This window comes from Lagopus leucura, unplaced genomic scaffold (assembly GCF_019238085.1).
Source record: "Lagopus leucura isolate 7727_CA_CO unplaced genomic scaffold, USGS_WTPT01 Super-Scaffold_100052, whole genome shotgun sequence".
Lineage (NCBI taxonomy): Eukaryota > Metazoa > Chordata > Aves > Galliformes > Phasianidae > Lagopus > Lagopus leucura.
In genome coordinates, this window is record NW_024962298.1 from 1,670,391 (window position 1) to 1,692,744 (window position 22,354).

The 22,354-nt window shown below is 53.4% G+C and overlaps 1 protein-coding gene across 4 annotated transcripts in view; it reads left to right on the top strand.

Moving 5' to 3' along the window:
* SEMA7A (semaphorin 7A (John Milton Hagen blood group)) overlaps nucleotides 1-19,194 on the top strand; it is a 22,209-nt gene extending 3,015 nt beyond the window's left edge. For 2 of the 4 annotated variants that reach the window (XM_042885778.1, XM_042885780.1), the window contains exons 2-14: nucleotides 9,050-9,183; nucleotides 10,051-10,101; nucleotides 10,295-10,390; nucleotides 10,657-10,741; nucleotides 11,268-11,378; nucleotides 12,317-12,456; nucleotides 12,794-12,972; nucleotides 13,178-13,286; nucleotides 13,984-14,182; nucleotides 15,156-15,271; nucleotides 15,849-16,000; nucleotides 16,572-16,639; nucleotides 17,381-19,194. In XM_042885778.1, coding sequence (XP_042741712.1) covers nucleotides 9,050-9,183; nucleotides 10,051-10,101; nucleotides 10,295-10,390; nucleotides 10,657-10,741; nucleotides 11,268-11,378; nucleotides 12,317-12,456; nucleotides 12,794-12,972; nucleotides 13,178-13,286; nucleotides 13,984-14,182; nucleotides 15,156-15,271; nucleotides 15,849-16,000; nucleotides 16,572-16,639; nucleotides 17,381-17,739 — 1,799 coding nt within the window. In that variant the 3' untranslated portion in view covers nucleotides 17,740-19,194. Of the gene's footprint in view, nucleotides 1-4,322; nucleotides 4,420-9,049; nucleotides 9,184-9,326; nucleotides 9,380-10,050; nucleotides 10,102-10,294; nucleotides 10,391-10,656; nucleotides 10,742-11,267; nucleotides 11,379-12,316; nucleotides 12,457-12,793; nucleotides 12,973-13,177; nucleotides 13,287-13,983; nucleotides 14,183-15,155; nucleotides 15,272-15,848; nucleotides 16,001-16,571; nucleotides 16,640-17,380 lie in introns of those variants that run through there. The other 2 variants (XM_042885781.1, XM_042885779.1) reach the window with 2 other exon arrangements.
* Nucleotides 19,195-22,354: the final 3,160 nt, after the last annotated feature.

Here is a 22,354-nt window from a genome sequence, read left to right on the forward strand (position 1 = left end):
ACTGTGGCAGAGGATGGGGACTGTGGCAGAGGATGGGGACTGTGGCAAAGGATGAATTTGCTATTTGTTGTGGCTTGTAGGGGGAAGCCTGGGCTAGTGTGGAGACAAGCATATCAACCTTGTGTGCTGTGTTCTCCTTTATCTCTCCTTCTTCCTATTCTACCCAAGCACTGGCCAGCTGGGCTCTGCTTTGTAAAGGTGCCTGCCATTCCCACACTGAGCTTTGTTGGGGTTACAGTCCCTGTGTGGAGCAGGAGGATAGCATCCCACATTGGCTGTCTCATGACCGGAAAGTCACTGAGCACTGGGAGACAGTGAGGAGCCTGAGGGCAGGCTTGGATAGCTCTCATCACCGAGGCTTTTATGGTGCAGAGGTAGTTTTTAATCGCTGTCACTCATAAGGCTCTCTTGTCCCAGTTTATCCATGTGTGTTTGGACCCGAGACGAACTCACAGCCCTTTTCTGGCTCACCTTGGGTTAGGACAGAGCCTGACAGTTTAATTATTCCCCTATGACTGACGGGTGGGGCTGACGGGGGATGAGAGCTGGAGGGACCACTTCTGAGTCAGCGTGCATCTCAGAAGAGATGAGTGCAATTTGCAGGGGAAGAGAAAGATTATACACTTGACCCTTGGCTGCCCTAAATGTGTAAACTGGCTCTGGGGGGCGGGGGTGGAAGAGCAGAAGTGGTGATGCCAGAAAAATTCCCTTTGGGAGCCCCTGGGCTTTGATGAGTTCAGCTGCCTCTTCGCGGCGCCGAGAAACGGTGTGGTGGTGGGGAGGCACAATGAGAGGTGCTGGTGTCTCTCCACAACTGGCAGTGGCACTGATTTCATGGATACCACAGTCCCAAGGGTGTGAATGAAGCATCTTGTGGGGCAGTTCCACATGCAGCTCTCAGAGCATCAGCAATTCCATGGGAAAAGCTGCTTGCTTTCCCAGCAGTGCCGTTTCCTTCTGCAGACGGTTCACTTTCGCAGGGTGGGTGCTGCTGGTTATCATGAAGTGTTGGTTGAAAATATTTCTTGCTTTGCACAGATTGAAAAAGAAGAAACAAACCAAACAAACCAAGCGAGTGAATCACAGCCACCTCCTGTTACAAGAGCATGACACAAATAGCAGGCATGGGTGAACTAATGGAAGTTGTGGCCGCTTCACTGCAGTGCTCAGAGCTGGGAAAGGGGCAGGGGCAGAGCAGTGACAGCTCTGTGTCAGTTCTCAGGCAGATTCAGGGCTAGAACTGAGGAAAAACTGGGCTGGGAGGACTTTTTGTCGGTGATGTAGTGCTGCACGGTTCCTTGAGGCAGGATAAATTGAATCTAAACCTGCATACGTGATGCTTTTTAAAGCAGCTTGTATCCAGAAAAAGGCCTCGGAAGGAGGAAATAGCTCATTGTGTGGCCAGCTCTCTCCAGTGGAGCTGCATCCTATGGTATGCAGCTATTCCTGGTTGCCCTAGAAATAGGACTTTGTCTTGTTCAGTGCCTCCAATTTTGCCTTTTGCTCTCAGCTCCACCCAGTGTAGTAGGCTGTGTCCGGTGTGTGATGGGACAGAGGTGCTGGTATACTGCTGAGCATCCCCTGCCATTGCTGAGTTTCAGAGCAGCTTAAATCTGCAGCAGGAGGCTTCATAGAGCTTTTAACGTATTTAGTATCGCTGTTAGCAGGGCTCTGGATCTCTAGTGCTGTAGATACCTGGTCCCAAATCTGAGCCCTATCATCTTGCAGCTTCCTGTAGCTCTGACTCCACTTAGTCTGGGTTTAATTTTTACTTCTCTTGTTGACAATGTGTGTGTGTATATTGGGAGGGAGAGTGAAGCAGGTGCTTAGGGAGCTGGGGGAGTTTCCTGCTTGAATGCATAAATAGTTCCAGACAGAAGTAACCTTGGCTGTGGGCTGAGAATGGAAGTGAGAAAAGTGATATAGGATGATGGAGGTGAGCAGAATGGGGCTGCTTTGTCGATCTGCATGGCTGAGGACCAGCTGACATTCATTGCAGGGATGGGAATCTACAGCAGCAGGTCTGGGGGACACCAAGAGCACTGCAGGGCTGGGTCCCTTTGCTGTGTGCTCTCATCTGCTTTGTGCAAAGAGCTGAGGCTTCGTCCTTGCTCCAGTGCCATACATGTGCCACCTCCTCACCTTGGGCAGGAGCTTGGGGTGGCAGAACAAAGCCCTGCAGCCCAAAGGGGATGCTCCTTTGCTGCAAACTGCAGTGCTGTTACCATCAGCAGGGAGATGGCTGCCAATTAATGTAAGTGGCTGTTTGCTGGTGCGTGCACACAAAGGTGCTTGTGATGATCTTTATCCCGGAAGGCTTTTTGTGATAACCAACCTCTGGAAGCTGATTTCCCTACAGGGAGGGGCAGCCAGGCTCTTTACATAGAGCTCTCCTGCTAAAAGCATCCTTTTGTTCTGGTTATTCCGGTGACCATATAATGAAATTCCATAATCACAGAGCAAAGTTCCCCAGCTTCCAGCAGGAACATGGCACAGTTTGGGACTGTTATTACAGAGAACAGCTTTGGGGAGGTAACAAAACCTGGCTCTAAATTTAGCACCCGCAATCCGTGGGGTGCAGCCAATTCAGGGCTGTGGGGAGGAAAGCATCCCTGCTTGATGTCAGTCCTTGCCTCTTGTAGCCACCTCCTGGGGCACTGGGGATATCAGATTGGCTCGGAGCTACAGGCTGCAGAATTTGGGGAGGGGGGACCTGCAGAAGGGGCTGGGGCATGGTGATAATTCATTGGCACGCCTCCTTCCCGCTGCCTCAGCGTAAAGCTCTGCAGTGCCTGTCATACACTCATTTTGTGCTTAATTAATAGAAACCTGCCTTGCCTGGCTCCAGGCTTCCGAGGGCTGCGTGTTGCTGACAGGATCCTGGCGGAGGGCAGGAGCTTTGAATGCAAGGCTCGTTCCTTCTGGCTGCAGGTTAGGGGTCTCTTTCCTTTTGTTGCTTGCGGTTGTGGGCGGTTGGCCCGCTGCCTGCTCCGGTTTGGCAACTGCCAGGGATGGAGAGGCGGCTGTGGTGGTGTACAGAAAAGCTTTGGAGCAGGTGTGTCCCTGCCAGGCAGCTGCCTTACCAAATGAAAAGCGTTTTCTCTTGCTGCCCTTGCTCACCTCCGTGCTGAACGGTGCTGCCGAGATGCTTACCAGAAATAGTGGGGAATTTGATGTCTTTAGCGCATCAGCCCATCACACTGGGTTGGTTACACTGTGCTCGAGCCTTTCCCCTGGTTAGCACAGCCCTTGGGGCAGTTACATGGGCTGAGAGCTTCTACAGGAACAAAGCACTTTGTTTCCTGTGTGTTCTCTCTCCTCGGAGCCATGCATTTCACTCTTGATGGCATCAGTACCTCGAGGGCAGGCACCCGAGCATCCCATGATTGCAGGGTCCTTGGGGAGCAGCAGGGTGTGGTGGCAGCTGGAAATACTCATAGAATCGTGTTGTCACACAATAGCTTAGGTTGGATGGCACCTCCAAGACCATTTGGTTCCAGCTCCCCTCCCACAGGCTGGCCGTCCCCCAGCTCAGGCTGCCCAGAGCCCATCCGTGGCCTCGGGCACCTCCAGGAATGGGGCACCCACAGCTCTGGGCAGCATTGCCAGCACCTCACTGCTTTCTGAAGAAAGAATTTCTTCTTCACATCTGCCCTCTTTCAGTTTAGAGCTGTTCCCCCTTGTTCTGCTGCCGTCTGCTCCTGTAACAAGACGGTTTCCTCCTGCAGAGGAGAGGGAGGTGTTAAGGTACAAGAATGGGGCTTGCTGCTGCTTGGGGGCTGTCGGAAGTGGTTGGGGAAGGCTGTTAGCAGAGCTGAGTGCTGCTCATTTCCAAACTGCCTGGGGGGAGAGGCAGGATGAGAAATAGCAAAGATATGAAATCCACCACTAACTCACACCTAAAATAAGAAAGAGGAGTGAAACGCACCACGGGTAGATTTGAGTAACTGTGGGCTTCCCAGCTGCACATCTTCCCTCCACGCTTTCGCACCTCTCTTGTGGGTGCAGCAGCTTCCTGCAATCACACCCAGACCCCTTTGCACGTCCCCTTGTTACTTTCCAACACGTTGCATGGTGCCCCTGCTGCTGGGCTCAGGGCTTTGCTTTGCAAAGTGTGATGGCCACAGATGGAACACCAAGAAGCAGAGCAGCACGGTGTGAGCCCTTGCTCTTCCTTGTGCTGCTTTCTGGAACCAAACCACAATGTTTCCTACGGGATGAAAGGCATGGAAAGATGCTGTCAAGGCTTTTACACCTTCAGGGTGATGAGAAAGTACTTTGCCTCCACTGAGAAACCATTTTTATTATGCTCTCCTTTCCAGGCAGTCCAAGCACATGCCTGTTTTTGAGCTGGCTACAGCAGTGTGTTGTGGATGTAGCCCTTTGGCCCATACCTGGCAGTGCCTTTCTCCATTCCAGGTATGTGTCAGGTATGCAGGAGATGACCAGTGCCCTCAATGGAATTGGTCTGACCTGTTTTTCTGGCCCCTGCCCTTTGCGCACTACTCTTAGGCTCCAGCTGTGAATACTATAAATGGTTTTGTCGTTGTGCTGGGAGGAGGAGGGGCTGGAGGAGGAATGGGAGCGGGGCTGCAACTGCACTGCATGGTCCTGAGAGAGCATGGAGGGATTTAAAGAGCAGGAAACACATGTGGCAGTGTCTGGTCCTGCTTCAGCAGAACGCATTTTTAGCCCATCAGCTGCCTGGTTTCTGCTGCTGCTTCCCTGTAGCTGTGGAGTATTTTGGGGGACGTGACAGGGAGTGCAGGCATCCTGAAAATGTATCTGGGCAGGGGAAGGCAGCAGCACAAACCCCTTTGCTATGCCTGGGAGGGAGGTGAGCTCTGAGGGTCTTCATCTTTCTGTTTTGCTTTCTTTGGGAGGTGACTGATGTTGGAGCACGGGTTAAGCTGAAGTGCTGCAGGGTTGAGCAACAGAGCAACATTCCTAAGGACCCTTCAGCCTTGCCCAGAGCTGAGAAGTAGCTGCACGTAGCTCAGCAGGCTCAAGGAGTGCAGCTGCACCCCTTGGCAGCACCAGCTTTTGGGGAGCAGGAGAAGGCAGGTGTGAAGGAGGTGCTTCCCCACGTTATGTTGCCTTTTGGCCTCTCTCAGAACCCCCCCAGATGGAATCATATCATTTTCTGCAAAACTGGAAACCTCGAGCCTCGTGGTTCTCTAATCACACCATGGCAGGTCAGAACAAAACCTCATGTGTGGATCCTGGGTCATTTTGAGAAAAGTCAGTTCTATAAACTGGTTTATAGGGTTTTTGGTAGAAAAGTCCCAGAAAGCTGTCAGGCTGATCCTAAAGGGAGGGCTGCCTATCCAGCTCCTCTGTGATGACAGAAGCTGGTGTCCTTGTGTCATATCATGTGCAAAATCACAGGAGAAGGAAAACCTTATCGCTTAGTGGCTACCACTGCTGTCCATAGGCGTGCTGACTCCTTCCAGGCATCTCAACTTAGGAATTTATAGAGCCTTGCAAAATACAGCTTGGCTTCTTACAGCAGCACTGGAGAGGCAGGGTGGGGATCCAGGCTGGGGTTGGTCAGTTCCTTCTCCCTGGAACAGAGGAGATACGGAGTTTGGATGGAATCACATTCCATTCCTTTAAAGGAAAGCCATCGGTGCACCTGTGCTGCTTGTCATGCATCCTGTGTGCAGCATTGGGACCGATGTCAGTGAGTGGAGCTGGCTGCAATACTTCCCAAAGCAAGGTGTGAGCAGTGCCTGAGCTGCGCCTGGAGTTGCTCAGCACTGACTCACCATCATGCTGTGAAACAGGTAGAGGAGCTGGGGCTCCCCGTGCTGCCAGCTGTGAGTCATGCCTGGCTTTTTCTTCTGTGTCAGAACTGAACCCGGTCTGTCTGATAGAGACGGTGACGTGCCGTGAGGTCACAGCGGGTTCAGTCTGCTCCAGAAGGAGCAGCTAACACCTGACAGGCAGGGGAAGTGAGGTGTGCCTGGAAAAGGAAGGAACTGGAGTAGGATCCGTTAAGCGTGTGTGATTCCGGCTGCAGTGAGCGTTGTCACACCTACAGTCATGGTGCTTTCCCACCTCGCTGCGTCAGTGCTGTTCCCAAAGGGCAGAAGATCCCTATTGCTTTCTCTTTCCGTTTTGTTCAAGCTTTGTTTCGGTTCTTTATTTGAAAATGCCATCATCAGAGCAGGTTTGAACAATCCCTTCCATTTAAGGACAACTCCAGAGCTCAAGGAGTCAATGCTCTCAGATGTGGTCTGATATTTGTAGGTGGTCCTGTGTGGAGCCAGGGGTTGGTCTGCATGATCCTTATGGGTCCCTTCCAACTCAGGATGTCCTGTGATTCTACTAACACAGTCCTCTGAGCACCAATGAGTCCTAGACCCATAAAGCCTTTCATGCTACCCATGCTCAGAGCTGTGCAAGCCAGCATCCCAGGATTTGTGCTGTGGGTACTGGTGAGTCTGATGGCCTTTCTTCATCGCACAGCGGTGTGGTGGGGTGCAGCATAGCTGAGTCAGCCCCTGAGCTGGGAATAAAGCAGCCATGATGCAATTGCTTATAATGAGCCCACGCACCCACACTGCTTTCCTAGCTGGAGTGCTGCAAGCATCTGCTTGGAGATGAGGGCTGCAGGCTTGCTTCTTCCCATGCCCGCAACCCCAGCTTGAGCTCTTGGCTCCTGCATCCATAGGTCCTTTGGTTCTTCCTCAAAGCACAGCATGCCCACACTGTGCAGAGGGAGCTCAGCCTGCTTCACCCTGGTCAGCTTGAAGCAGAATTTGTTTAGGATGGGTTTCGTCTGGAGCATCTCCCTGGTCCTTTCCCTCCTCCTCCTCCATTACCTCACCCTTCATGCATCCCTATGAGATGCACTGGGCTCGCTCCTGCTCCCTCATTTTTTATTACTATTATTCTTCAATCTGCCTTGGCTTTCCTCCTCTTGCCGGCGAAGCACAAAGCTGCTCTTTCTCCTATTCATTCCTCCGGCCTCGGGTTAGCATTTCAATTGACAATCCTGCCATTGATTTGTGTGCTGATGGTTGGCTTTACATTAAATGCCAGCCGGAGAGATTTAACAGATTTAGCAGAGCTCTGGAAACTTGCCGGGTGGTTTTTCAAGCTCTAGGCTCACTTTGCATCATCCCCTTCTTTGGGGATGTGCTGTGGGCACCACACTTTGCCCTTACCCTTTGGATGCCCTCAGTCTCATCATCCTCACTCTCAGAGCAAACCCCAAACCACGCATGGGACAGCAGGGCTGCTCCCTCTCCCCCCCTCCATCCCTCTCCATGAACCTGCTGGTTGCAAAGGAGATCAAACCCCAACAGTCTGAGGCAGAGCATGGGCTGAATGCACCCAGCACCTGCTCATGGAAACTCCTTTCCAAAGCTCCCTTTTCCAGCCCAAATCAGTGCTCAAGTGTCTGGGCCGTGGCTCAGAGAGCTGTTTATTCCCAACTCGGTGATTCAGTGCAGCCCCTGGGGAGCAGTAGGATAAATAATGTGTTGGCGCCGACCAAATTATTGTTTTGGGCTCTTTTGTTTCCAGCTGGTTGAGGAGAAGCAAGTCCTTGCTAGGAAGTAGGTTGGCACAGTGCTCGGGGCTGACCAGAGAGAAACTGTTGTGGGGAAAAAAGAAAAAAAAAAAAAGCCCTGAAAGCAAAACCAAAGGTATCGTGATTGTGGAGGCATGTGTGTGCAGAGGGCAAAGCGGGGGAGAAGACTGGGGAACAGCAAGTGTTCTCGTGGCTTAGCAGCAGTAGAAAAGTGCAAAGTATGCTGAAGTACAGCCAGAGCAGCCTGCAGCCTGCTGGATGTGGATGTAGCTGGATGTGGAAGCCTTCCTGCTTGTGGAGTCCCGAGTGCTGGAGCCCCTCTGCCACCACCCCAGGTGTCAAAGAGGTGGGCTGGAGGGCAGTGTGCCTCCTGCTGGTCTCTGTGTCCCAGCCTACCCTACAGCTGGGAGCTGACCCCATTCCTCACCCCATGGAGGTGCGTGAGCAGCGTATGGCATCAGAGTGAAAAGCCTCGAATATTTGCCTCTGCAGAATCTTGGCAGGAGCCCCTGCGCCGTGTTCTCCAGGCAGGGAAAGCACTGCCTGAAGATTGTCCTCTGCCTGTCCTGCCAAGTGGCCTTATAAATAGAGAGGGACACGTGCCTCTGATTTATTGCCTGTCTGTGCAGGCTGCCAGCTCCTAAGGCAGACACAGTCTTTGTCTGCATGCCTGGAGCAGCAGCTCTTGGTAGGAGAGGCCCTCCTCTTTGGAAAAGAGGAAAGAGAGCTGGAAAGGGAGCATCCCATCACACTGTGCAGAGGTCAGTCCTCATCTGCTGTTCCTCCCCGAGTTCACCTTCCTTTTGCATGACTGCTGCAGAGCACAGTGTGGGATAAGGGATGGATTCCAGCAGCGTGGGCTCTGGCACAGCTGCTCCGAGCTGCCAGGTGTGGCTGCAGCATCCTGGGGTGGTGCAGGGCTGCTGAGAAGGAGCAGAGAGCACTGGGGAGGCTGTGCACACAGCTCTGCTCGCTGCCCTGCGCCGCTGCAGCCTCCCACACCTGAGCTGGCAGCGCAGAGGGAAGAAGGGGGTGAATTGGAAAGGCATGAAGGTGAAAGAGGAAGGAAAGAAAGGAAGGACAAGCAGTCCTTCCTCTCAGCTGGGCCCAGGAAGCTTCCCATTTGCTGTATGTGGTTGTGACACCACGGCCCCACGTCTTGCAGCTCACTTTCTGGTTGCCCTGGGGACGTGCAGCCCTGAGCATTGCAGCTTTACATGCTTCCCCTTCTGACATCTAGGCTTTGGCCTGTGGGCTGCCTTTGGCTTCTGATGGTGGCTCTGAACCCCATCCGTCCCACCTCCTGTCCTTGGGGCCAGGACAAGAGCACAGCTATGAGCCTGGGAGCTGCCTTCCCTCGCTGCCTGGCACCATCCCATACAACCCTGTGTCCTTGCTTTTCTCATTGCTCATGCCAAGGATGCAGAAGGGAGTCAATCAGCCTGAACTGGCTGCAGCTGCTCTGCAGTGGGCTGTGCTTTCCCTAATGAATGTCTTTGCTGTTCCTAGGTGAGAGGGAGTATACATTTCCCAGGAATGAGAAGTACCCGGTGTTCTATCATGAAACAAACAGCTCAAGCATCTACGTCGGGGGAGAGGGAATACTTTACTACTATAACTTTGCAACCTCTGAGACCTACCCGGTAAGGATGCTCTGCTCACCACTTTGAGCCCACGGCCACGGCCACATTCGGTGTCTGTCTCGCAGCCCAGGTGTTAGATAGCTGACTCAGTACCTTTGCCACCAACAAAATCAGGACTGAGAATGTCCATTCTATGCCCACAGCTTCTGAATGGTTGGCACCTGCAGCAAAGGGGAGAGTTTTGCACTAACTGCAGGTGGGTTCTTCCCAAGCCGTGATCTTGTTGACGTCTCTATTGCGCCAGGGCTAGGATTGCTCAGGTGGGGGACGTGTTCTGTAGCATGGAAAGGGCAGCTTAGAGTCAGGTTACTGCAGAGGAGCTGTGTTCCCACCCCCTTCCATCATCACTGACTTGTTTCAAGAACAGCAAGCTCTGAATCAGCTGGGCACCAAGTTAGAACAACAGGAAAACCCTGGGGTGGTTAGCTTCCACATGACCCACGCTTGTCCTTCTCAAACAAGCCAGTCCCTATGTTTATTCCCAGAAACAGCCCTTGTTCTCAAGGAGCAGCAGGGTTCGTGTGTCCCAGTCCTTGGACGTCCACTGCTGAACACTCACTCCTTGCAACAACAGACCTTCTCTCAAAATCCTTCAGGGAACAACCCAGGCTGTGCTCGTTGCTTCGGCCCTGCATCCCCACTTCTGCACATCACCCCCAAGGGCTGAGAGACCCAGTCCTGCTACCTCAGTGTCTCCCAAGGGCTTTCAGATGGGGAAGAGGGCTGAGCTGCTGTGTTTATGACCTTCCAACTGATGTGCTCTTTTGCTAAGAGAGCAACTGAGTACGTGGTACACGAAACTGGGTCCTTGTTAGCTGTCTTTGAGAGGGCAGTGATTAAAGCCTCTCTCTTTCTCTTTTACACCAGGTAGAGTTCCCTGTGGAAAATGGAGCACAGTGTTTGAAGCCTGGGAGCCCGGTAGGTCCTATTTCTGGAGGAACAGAATATGTGGGTTGGAGGACTCGGGCTGGAGGACTGCTCCTCTGGTTTTAACACCTATGGGAAAGCTGGGGAGCTGTATAGCAGAGTGCTGGTAGTGCTGTAGACGTGGAGCTACAGGGCTGTGGTCTGCCAATTGCAGCTGCTCACGATCCTCTCCTTTCTCTTGCAGGAGGACAATAAAAACTTCATCACCTTAATAGCAAAGCATGGAAGTGAGATGTTAGTGTGTGGGACTGGCGCTTGCAATCCCACCTGCTGGCACTTGGTAAGCTGGAGTTCCTCTGTTCTGCTTTGCCTGGTGTCTTTTCCAGTGGACAGCCAGGCACTGTGGGGGATGCTGCACAGATTGGGAGTGGGCCTAAAGCCAAAACAGAGCTCAGGGGTCCTTGATGCCCACGTAACAGCTTGAATCACAGACTGAGGGGTGTGAAGGGAGCCTCTGTGCTTACCTGCTCAGGGGGGACGTGGGCACCTACATCCCCTGCCCTGAACTGATTGCATTTCTCAGGGGCCATTTCTCTCCTTCCCCAGACAGAAAAGGAGAAGGACTCTCCTCAGGATGGCAGAGGTCTTGCTCCTTTCACTCCTGATACAAATTCCCTCGTCATCGTTGACTGTAAGTCTGGCTGCTCACATGTTTTGGGTTGCAGTGCCGTGCAGGAAGCCTAGGTTCTCCAAGGGCTGTACTTTTCTGCTCTGGCTGGTGATCTTGGTTTTGCCTCATGTTGATGCTTGTCCTTCTAAGACAGAGTATGGCGAGAGGTTGTTTGTTCTTGTCCTAGGGAGAGGGTTGAATCTCTGTGCAGGGCAAGGTAGGGTGCATGAGAATGGTGTCATTCTGCAGCATCTGCACTGCTGTGGACCTGGTAGAGGGGGAGATGAGGTTCCCTTCCAGAGTCAGAACAGAAATTATCCCTGCTGCTCTGTAGGAAAAAGGCTTGAGAGTGTTCCCTGGGAGTCCTGCCATGCCCATGCAATCCTAGTCAGGCAGGTCTGGGTTTTTTGACCTGTATCCACCATTTGTGAGTCCCCTTCACCTGACCATGTGTCCAGATACTTCTTGGTTCTTGCTTTTGTGCTCACAAATCCTTTTGCCCCCCTCTTGAAACACCTCATTGCAAAAGAGCCTTCCTCTCCCACAGATCCTAACATCTACTCTACCATCAAGAAAAGCCAGCAGAATGGCAAGATCCCCCGCTTCCGACGAGTGAAAGGGGATGGAGAACTCTACACAAGTGACACAGTGATGCAAAGTGAGTACAGGAGCATGGGACCAGTTGCTTTGCCCCAGCAAGCAGCTTCATCTGGATCTGTCCCCCATGGTGTGGCAGGGAGGGACCCAGCAGCTCTCTGCAGCTCTCTTGCTGCCAGCTGGGGGGAATTTCACCTCCTCGCTTCTGCACCAAGACAACTGGCATGAGTTCCTCTTGCTCAGGGTGAGGAAGGAGAGGATGGGGAAATGGAGAGAAGTGGACAGCAAGTCCCATGTCAGATGCTTGTTGTGTAAAGGTGCCCATCAGCTGCCGAGTGGTGGTGGAAACAGGAAGAACAGCTTCCATTCTGGGCAGTGACTCTTTCCAAATCCCCAGCCTGGGTCATGACCCAGCAGCAAGAAGCTGTTGGGCTGCTAATGGGCTTCTCAATTTCTGCAACCTTACTGCACTGTCTTCTCCTAAGCCTTTTTTTATCAAAGACAAAAATCCAAATGACACCAAGGCCAAGCAGGACAGTGGGAAAAAGCCTTGCAGACCCAGAGCAGTGGGGTTGATCCCATGATGACACAGAATTCCCTGCCACAGGGCCACCATCTAACGATGCCCAGAGGGACCATAGTGCTGCTGGGGATGCCCTTTGTGGCAGCAGTGTATTAATAGGAACAACATTACTGGGTTTTCCACACTGAGCAAAACAGTGAGGCAGCTTGCTGCACTGAGGGAGCCTTTCTGTACAAAGCCAAGGCTTCACTGGGCTCTGGGGATTTGCCCCGAAGGTAACAAGTGCATGGAGGAGAGAGAGGAAAGGGAACACATGGGAACATGGTGCATGAAAAATAGTCTTTAGTGTGCTGTGACTGATCAGGTACAGAGAAAAGGCTTGGACCTGTCGTTTGCCCAGACCCACCAATGGGCTTGTGTTTCTGAAGGGTGCTTGTTCAGGCCAAAGTTTTCTGACTGCTTGCTTCCCCTTCCAGACCCTCAGTTTGTCAAAGCCACCACGTTAAGGCATGAAGATCCTTACCAGGACAAGATTTACTACTTCTTCCGTGAAGACAATCCAGATAAGAGTCCTGAGGCACCCAGAAACATCTCCCGAGTGGCCCAGCTGTGTAAGGTACCATGGGAACAGGGTATGGTGGGGAGGCAGCAGTGTCACAGAGGTGACAAATGGCCATACCGGCTCGTCTGGTATTGTCAGCACACAAGTTGGCTCCTCTGGCTCCCTCTAGCCATGTCTTTTGACCTTCCTGTCCTTGGGCTCCCATCTTGCTTTTAGGGACAAGCAACACTGCCCTGCCTTGCTGGGATGTTAGAGATCAACAAGCATTGCAGTGACTAGCAGCAAATATCTCTCCGGAGCATCCCCCAGTTATCCTCCTAAGATGCCGTACAGAGGGGACTTTGTGTTGTTCTCTACCAAGCCCTGACTCCCTGCTTTCTTTCCCCTCCAGGAAGACAAAGGTGGAACCAGTTCCCTCTCTGCTTCCAAGTGGACCACCTTCCTGAAGGCCAGCTTGATTTGTGTCGACCCGGCCACCAAGGGCAATTTCAACTGGCTGCAGGATGTCTTCTTTGTCCCTGCAAGTGACTGGAGGGACTCCAAAGTCTATGGGCTCTTCACAAACACCTGGTAAGGGTCTTTGCAAAATGGGGGATGCCTGTCCCATGGGCCCTTGTCCTTTCCTTCAGCCCTTTGTTCTCTCTGGCAGGAACATGGGTGGAAAACAGCCAGAATGGACATGGGCAGCAAAGGTGCGACACGCAGCTGTGCCCCAGCCGTGCCCCAGGCAAAGGCCACTGTATCCCTGACCCTCTCTTTGTCTTGTTTCCCACAGGGGAAGCTCTGCTGTTTGTGTCTATTCTTTTGGGGACATTGACAACGTGTTTCGGACGTCCAAACTCAAAGGCTATAATGGTCCCAACCCAGAAATCAAGCCTGGGCAGGTGAGTAAGCGATGAAAGACACCCACGTTAACCAGAGAGGCCTCCTAAGCTCCCTGCTCTGCTGCTGTTAGAGGAGCTGGGGCAGGTGAGGGTCTCAACCAGCCAGCTGAGAGCTGGGTGCTGTTCTCAGACTGGCTGTGGCCACCGTGGGAAGGATCTGAGCTTTGTTACTGGAAACATGAGGAGGCTGGTCAAGGTCCAACACTTTCATGAAAATTAAAGGGGAGTGAGGCTCTTATGTACTTGGCAAACAGGTCTGAGCCCTTATTTGAAGTTGGAGGACAAAGCCTCGCATTGTGTTTGCTAACACAGAATTTTTGTCAGCAGAAATCTCTAGCCTAACCCTACAGTTCATGTTGCTCAACTGACCTGGCAGCAAACAACTGCACAGGGAGAGGCTGTTCTAGGCCGGTGGGGGATGGCAGGGTCTGAATTTGCTAAACTGAAACTTATGCAGTAGGAGAAAGGCTGTTGGGTTGCCAGGTGTGCAGATAAGGTGTTTGCTGCGTGTTTTCCAACCTGCTCTCTGATCCTGTGTAGCTGCAGAGCAGCCTGCAGGCTCTTTGCCATGGCAGGAGGCCCTGGGCATTCTCCTCTAGGCTCAGCTGTGCCATGTCATTGATTTCCTGCCCTCAAGTGTCACCCCCATGTATCTGCCTTCCTCTGACACAGTGCCTTTTGTTCCCTCCTGCTGCAGTGTGTTCCCTTTGGACAGCACACCCCAAGTGAGACCTTCAAGATAGCTGACAGCCACCCAGAGGTAGAGAACCGAGTGGAGCCCCTCGCACCCACCAGGAGCCCCTTATTTCACAACAAGCACCGCTACCAGAAGATTGGGGTGCATGAGGTCTCTGCAAGTGATGGACATCAATACACCGTGCTTTATCTGGCAACAGGTACCAGGAACCCTGGCACAGTGCTCTCTTTCCTGCCTTGCTGCCCAGGCTCACACCCTACAGCTGTGCTCATCCTTTTTGTTTTTGCATTTGCGTTGTATTGGAGCTTGTTTATTGACATGAAAAAATACAGACAAGTCTTGGTGGCCTGGGTTGGAGGCAGTGGATGCTCTTATTGTTCTTATCTTGCTAAAAGCTTTTGCTAAATGCAGCTAATGCCTTCCAAATTCTGCAAGGCAGCTTGCTTCGTGCTGCAGGGCTTGGCAAGGCTTCCCACCTGTGCTGTGGTGGGCATGGAGACACCTGGAGTGAGATGAGGGGTGATCCTGTTCCCTGCCTGATGCCTATGGGAGGTCCTGCCTCACCTCCCCTGGCTGCACTGAGTAAGGGAGCAGCTACTTGGGATAGGGAAACGAGACAATTACATGAGAGTAACTGGTGAGACTGCTGATGCACATTCAATCAGGAGGAGAATTGCCACATCTCTGCCAAATTGCTCGTTCTCTTGTGTTACCAATTTCTGAAGTCATTTAATGGAGGAGGGAGTTTGCTTAAAAAGCCAGAAAGGTGAAAGTCCACGTTCCAGCCCCAGGCACTGGGGAAAAGGCACTACAGAACAATGGCGAGTTGGAGAGCTGTTGGTTTTTATTGCAGCTGAACAAAGGGGGCTTGGCCAGGCCTCCAGGGGAAACCAGTTCCTCATAGCTCTTGGCTGGGAGGGTGACAAAGCTCTGCTCTGGGTAGCACTATTGTTTAGAGGGTGATTTCCTAAGAAAATAATTCTGAGAAAGGTTCCAGGCTCCCCCTGGGTGGCTGGTTTCAGGGACACAGTCATATCTGGCTCTGCAGAGTGGGTATTGTGTGCTGCAACAAGGGCTGAGCTCCCAGACCTGCTTCTCTGTCCGGTTTCCCAACTCCTGGCTTTAGTCCCTTTGCTTTGCCTTCATCAGGGCTCTCCTGTCTTGTTTTCCAGACAGGGGATCCATCCACAAGGTAGTAGAGCTGCCAGGGGGAGTGCATAACATCATGGAGCTCCAGGTCTTCTCAAAGAAGGACCCGATCCAGTCCATGATCCTGGACCACGAGAGGGTAGGTCCATAGAAAAGAAACCAGTGGCTGGGGCTGTGGTTATAAAAGCAAGCAGGAGGCAGGGATAGGCAATTTCATACCAGCTCCTAGATATGGAAACAGCCTCTGGATGGGTTTGAGGGGAGGGTCCTCGCAGCTGGGCTGATGCCCCCAGTGCCGGATCACTGTGCAGAGCAGCGGGCAAAGAGATCTCTCCTGGAGGAGAGGAAGGGAAGAGCGAGGCTGTTTGCTGCCTGGGTCAAATCCCAGCACAGAGTTCTGCTTCCCCTGCAGATTCCCTCTCCTTTTCTGGCCTTGCTGGCAGATGAGCTGTCAGACAATGCTGGTGCTCCATCCCGGAGGTGAAAACATTGCTGGCACCGATGGAGCAAATTTATTTATACCTAAGGTGGGGGAAAATAAGAGAGCAAGCGACGTATGACTGCATTGCCTGGAGAGCTACCAGCCCTGCTGGTGGGATCCAACCCGGCACCACAGTGACTAAAGCTGTGGGAACATTCGCAGAAGCGCGAGACGTTCGCGGGGCGGCACTGGGACGGGTGCTGGGAGGATCAGCCCCTCTGCTTCCCTCCCGCAGGCGATGCTGTACGTGGGCTCGAGCAGGAGAGTGGTGGAGGTGCCCATGGACATGTGTGGGGTGTACCGCAACAACTGCGAGAGCTGCCTGCTGGCCAGGGACCCCTACTGTGGGTGGGCCGACGGGCGCTGCCAGTCCATCTATCACAACCGGTACGTGGCACGGGCAGCTCGCTGCTATCCCCATCAAATTTGGCTGGATGTGTTAGCTTGGGAAATGCCCACATTTTCAGTGTACCCTTTCCTGGCCGCTTGGTTTTGTGACCATCTTCCCATCAGAGGCAGATCTCACTGTGGCCAGGCAGTGCTCGATGCTGTTCTGCTGCCCTGCGCCTCTGCAGGGCTCTCCTGCAGCACCTCTGCTGTGGTAGAGGGAGAGATCAATGGGTTTCATACATCCTGAGCACCCAGATCCCCTTTTCCCCTTAGAAGCGTGCGTAGCTTCATCACAAATATGGTCCATTATGCTTGCCCTCAGTGAAAATCAAGGTCTACCAATCATGGTGCTGTTTAAAGTGGTTGATTATGGTGAGCTGCTGTGTCTTACATTTGTCACCCACCAACCCCTTAAGAGTCTGGGGGGCGTTTTTCCCCACCCTGCTGGTAGTGGGTGTTTAAACGTTCTGATCCAGCACAATCTCTGTGGGAATAAACTCCTTTCTTAGCTCCAGAGTGCTGCTGCTGTGTTGGTAGTGCCTTGATAATGCTTGTTTCCACCTGGCAGGGAGGTGCGTCAGAACCTGAACCTGGAGCCGTGGCAAGGAAAGTGCCAGAAGGGTGAAGTTAAGGAAGGTATGTGAAGGGTTTGAAGCAGGGGGACTGATTCTCAAGTGTTAGCACAGGCTGGGAGAGCTGTTGCTACTCAGTTCTGGGGAACTCATTATGACTGTGCTGTGGCCGAGACACCACACGTATCGGCTCGGAGTCAACGGCTACGCAGTGTGTTTGCTGAGTAAATAAAGGCATGAGCTGAATGTTTGTCAGGCCTTTTGGTATGCAGTACCACGATCGATTCTCATGGCACGCTGCTGCTTCTATAGCCACAGATGTCCCTTAGGTAGGGATGATCTGAGTGACCCAGCCCAGCCTGCGCTGCGCAAAGCCAACAGCCATTAGGAAATATCTTGCCTCCTACCCCCAGACACGCAGTCTGGCTGGCTGCTGTGCAAACATAACTCAACTCACCGATAGGCCTTCGTGCCAAGGAGCTGTCAGCACATCTGGAAACCTCTCCAGTGCTGTAAACAGTCTTCCTTGGCCTCATTTCCCCTCTGTGCTAAACCTGGCGCTGTGGTAGGATGAGGTCTTCTGAGCTGGCTGAGGGGGGTACAAACTGTTTTGCTGGCCATCCAGGTAGGAGAAGTCCTATGGACATCACCAGGTGTGGTTCGTGCCCTGCCGTTGTCATTAAGTGCAATGTGTCCCCCTGCAATGTGTCCCCATCAACCCACCCGTTCTTCCCTGTGGGTCTGCAGGGCAGTGTGTGCCTCCTGGGGATTCCTGTCTCATGCCACCCTTCCCAACCTCTTGCAGCAGACAGCTACCAGAATGTCACCGTTGTCCCCGTCGTCCCTTTCTCTCGCTACTACCTCAACTGTCCCGTCGAGTCCCACTATGCCACCTACAACTGGTACCACAACGACACCCTCATCAAGACCTGCAACAACACCCACCCGCAGCCGGACTGCTTCTACTTCATCCAGAACGTGAGCCACACTCACTACGGCCACTACATCTGCGTCTCGGAGGAGGACGGCTTCAGGCAGGCTCTGGTGAAGGAGCACCTGGTGAACCAGCTCAGGTTCATGTCGCAGAAGGGTCAGGCCACCGTGACTTTGGCATCCTGGCTGCAGCTGCTGCTCATGGTGCTGTTGGTGGAGCTCTTCCACTGAGCACGACACGGCCGCCTTCCCAACTGCTGCCACTCTTCCTGCACTTAACGTGAGGCCAGACCCTTGCTCTCAATCACTCCTTGGGCACTAACCTTTGACTGTCCCCAGTGGTGTCCCGGCTCTGTGGGCAGCAACTCTTCCATCTTCGGAGTTGGTGTGAGGAAGAGGCAGCTACAGGGCCGGATGGAGCAGGGTTTGGGGCCAGGAGCGTCCTGTCTCAAGGGGGACGTTCACTGTACCCACAGGACTGCAGCCTGCCCCCAGGCACGTGCTGGTAGCTCCATACTGGTGGTCCTGAGCACGCACCAGGTGCAGACTTTGTTCAGGGGACTATGCAGATGTGCATGCACTGATCCTCAGGGCGCGACGGCTCCTCTCTTTGGGAACGTGCATGTGATGAAGAGGAGGAGCCAGCCCTTGGCCTTTCGAACTGGTTGGCCTGTGCTTCTCTCCAGGGTGTTAGTGGCTAACAACAAGCCCAAGCGGCGAGCAGCTGGGATCTTCCCAGTGTCACTCGTGGGTCCCGTTCTGCTCTGGAAGGGTTTTGTTGGTTGTTCAGAGGGCTGTGATGTGGGAGAGCGAGTGGGAGCTGGCACTGACAAACTGCAGGGAAGGGCAGGCTCAAAGTTAGCGTTTTGCATGGATAAGACTTGGAGGATGACTTAGCTATAGATTCGGGGTGTGGGGGAGGACAGACCAAAGGGCCCTAAGATTTCCTAAAGACTGGAAGGAGAGGTGGAAGCCCCCAGGAGGCCCTGGGGAGACGTTAAACGCACAAATCCGTGCAGGCAGCTAGGGGCATCGCTCTGCGGACAGCCCTGCTCCCAGTGCCCCTTTCCCCTTGGGGAGGGACTGGGCTTCCTCAGGGAAAGAGGAGCCAGGCTGTGGGGCTCAGGGCTTCGCAGCCACTTCCACCCCTGGGTGCTGCATGATGAGACAGGGGAGGGCCAGCACCCCCCGCCCTGGGCTCTGAGGCCTCCAAGCAAGATTAAACTGTGAAATATGGGATATTGTCCCTGTGCCTGTGCACAGAGGGTGATCCCACACCTTGTCCAAGCCTTCCCCTGCCCTATGGACTGCTGGAACTCCCCCAGCCTGGTGGGCAGAGTGCTGGGCAGGCTGTGCCGCCAGCTGAGCCTTGTGGTCTTTGGGCAAAGCAGGGGGGGGGTGTAGGCAGAGCAGAGCTTCCTACAGCACTACGTTCCCACACAACCCCCAGAGCCTAGCATAGAGCTTCTTACATCTCTTCTCAAAGCACTTTAACTTTGTCAACTAACAAATGACCTATTTATTATCAACGAGCAATTGCTGTACTTGTCTAATTTTCTAGCGTGATAGAAAGGCGGGCTCAGAGTAGAGAAAGGAGGGAAAGAAAACAGCTACCAAAAAACAAAACCCCTTTCCAAGCTGTGACCAAAGTGAGAAGGTGATCATTGAAATAAAGAGTGGACGAGAGCACGTGGGCACCATGCTTCTTACTGGGCACCAGAGCTGCTGGGCTCCCCGTCAAGGCTGCATGCCGTCCCCATCCCCAGCTCCTCATTTCCCATTGATCCTTTGTGCTCTGTTCCGGCCTTTCCCCCATCCCCATCACTCAAAACGTCGCCGTCTCAGACCCTTCGTGTCCCATCTTTAACAGCTTCGTGTGTCTTGAGCAGTCATGCTTGTATGGGGAAACCAGAGCAGGATGTGGGCTGTGGGTTCTGGGCTCCCCACGTGGGCTGTGCTGGTAAAAATAAAGCTGCCAGGTGCCCGTGGGTGCTGCTGTGGCTGGAATCTGCCTGCCTTGACGTCAGGAGTGGCTTTTCCCAATGGAATGTCATCACAGGACGCTTTTGCTGGAGCTTCATAACATTTGGGATCATGGCTTCGTCGTAGAGCTTTGTTTTGAGGGCTTTTTCACCCCTGGGCTCCTTCCTGCAGGTAGGGCTGGGAAATATTTGGGAGTTATCACTGCTTGGGTGACAGCTCGCTATGGAAGCCCTATTTCTTCATTTTCTCTCACTCTGGGGCTTGGCAGCAGACGTCCCGGCAGCACCATATGTGACGGCAGCACCCTGATGCAGGGAAGGAGAAGCGAGCCTGAGCTAAAAGGAGAAGTGTGAAGGCAGAAAGGAGGAGGGGGACGGCCAAGAGAAAAGGGAATGCGGAGCTGCAGTGCTGCCCTTGAAGTTTCATGAGCCCTTCTGTGTGCTCACGGAGTAAAAGGGACAGAAGAGGGGGGAAAAAAAACCAACGCTAAATTTCCTAAAAATGGAAAAAAAAAAGCATTGGGTTTTTTCCTTCCTAGCTGCTCTTCCCCCCCCCCAATCACTTTGTGTTCTACGAGCAGAAAGCTTGCTGAGAAAGAGCTTGGGGAAAGCGGCCCTGGGGGCTGCGCAGGGAAAATGTGGTGATGGAAAGAGTGAAACCCAGCGCTCAGCACCTCACCCTGAGGGCAGCACATTGTTCCCCTTGGGTTATTTTCGGGGTGGTTTATTTGAACGGGGGCATGTTTGCAGGAAGGCTGGGGGCTGCGTGTCGCTGCTGGCTTCCTGCTGTGTTACCAAAGGGCAGACAGATGTAATGAGAAATGCTGCCGGTCCGGGACAAAAGCTTTGTGGGGTTTTGTTGCAGCTTTTTGTAGGGCTGCAGGATGGAGCTGGCGCCTGCTGCAGGCATCGTCTGTGCTGTGACCTTGGGTGCAGCCTTGTGGCTGCTCTGCACTCAGGGCTCGCTGCACACAATAGGCCCAGGAAATCCTGCAAAGGTGAGGTTCCGTGAGAAACCCTGCAACCCTGGGCTCTGACTGCACGCCCTGTGTGTGATATGCACAGAACCTGAGGGGTGGTCTGCATGCCTTTGGGTCTCTGGCATGCTACCTGCACCCACAGCATCCCTGTGGGTGCCCTCCTCACCAACAGCATTCCACTGGGTACCAGGGATACCACCTGTACCTAGAGCATCCCTTTGGGTTCAGGGTTGCCAACCTACACCCTAGCATCCCTTTGGGTACCAGCTGCAGCCACAGCATCCCTTTGGGCACCATTCTCACCAACAGCATCCCATTGGGTACCAGGGATACCACCTGCACCTACGTCATCCCCTTGTGTGCCAGGGATGCCACCTGCTCCCACAGCATCCCTTTGGGTACCGTCTTCACCAACAGCATCTGTTTGTGTACCACCTGTACCTACAACATCCTTTGGGGTACCAGGGATGCCACCCACACCCTTAGCATCCCCTTGGGTACCACCTGCACCCAGAGCATCCCTTTGGGCAACACCTGTACCTACAGCATCCCTTTGGTAACCAGATGCTCTCTGTATCCACAGCATCCCTTTGGGTACCACCTGCACCCATAGCATCCCACTGGGTACTAAGGATGCCACCTGCACCCACAGCATTTTTTTGGGTACCTGATGCTCCCTGCATCCTCAGCATCCTTTTGGGTACCGCCTGCACCCACAGCATCCTTTTGGGCAACACCTGTACCTACAGCAATCCTTTGGGTACCATCTGCACCCACAGCATCCCATTGGCTACTAGGGATGCCACCTGCACCCACAGCATCCCTTTGGGTACCAGTTGCTCTCTGTACTCACAACATCCCTTTGGATACCAGGGCTGCCACCTGCAGCCTCAGCATCCCTTTGGGATGTTGTACCCACAGCATCTCTTTGAGTACCATCTTCACCAACAGCATCCCTCTGGGTACCAGAGAAACCACTTGTGCCTACAAGAAGCAAAAAGTCCATCAGAAAATGCTGTTCCCCCTGACTTCAGGTCGGAGTATAAGTTGTAGTTTTGGTGTAGGGCAGCAGTTTGACCTCTCCTGTGATAAATCACTGCGCTCCCAGCACCGGATGCTCCAGATCCCTGGGAGACGATGGGGGTTTTCCACACATCTGGCTTCTGTGGGCTGTGTGGAAGCGAGGCTTTCACCCCCAGCTTGGGTATTTCCCAGCATCTCCCACTGTATACAGTGTGATTTTTTGGGGGGGGAAGTGCGATGGGGTGGTCCTTAGTCATGCTGCTCATAGGGGTGCAGAGTGAAGAAAGCCCCATGGGTGGAAAGTGTCAGTGAAATGCCCACGTAGGGATGGAAGCATCCTACATAAGTGTCATGGGGAAGAGCCCCTTTGGCATGGGGGGTCCCACTTGTCACCATCAATACCACGGAAAAACACAGTCACAGCCCTGCCCCCCCTTAGGGGAAGCCCCATTTCCAGCCCCCTCTTTTTTCACAAAGACCCCAAACCGCTGCGTTTCCCGCACCCAAGTGCCATACGCAATAGGAACCGATGGTCCAAACGTCCCCAGAGGGACATTTTTTGGAGGGTCCGCTTGGAGGACCTGACGACGCGTGTCGGGGAGGGGACAGGTGGCGCTGTTGGTGGCAGTGGATGGGCCAGGCGCGCCCCCCGGTGCCCAGCGCTGGGCTCAGCGGTTTTGCTCCTGAAGTGGAAGGAATAGGGGCTGAATAAAACTAAATACTAAAAAAAATCCGCCGAGTTCCCACTTCGGGAACTCAGCAAATCGCCGTTGGGTGGCTGCTCCCAGCCCTCCGTCAACCCAGGAGCCTCTCAGGGTCACCTCTGCAGGCTGTGCCCTCTGAAGCTGAGCTGGGGGGGGG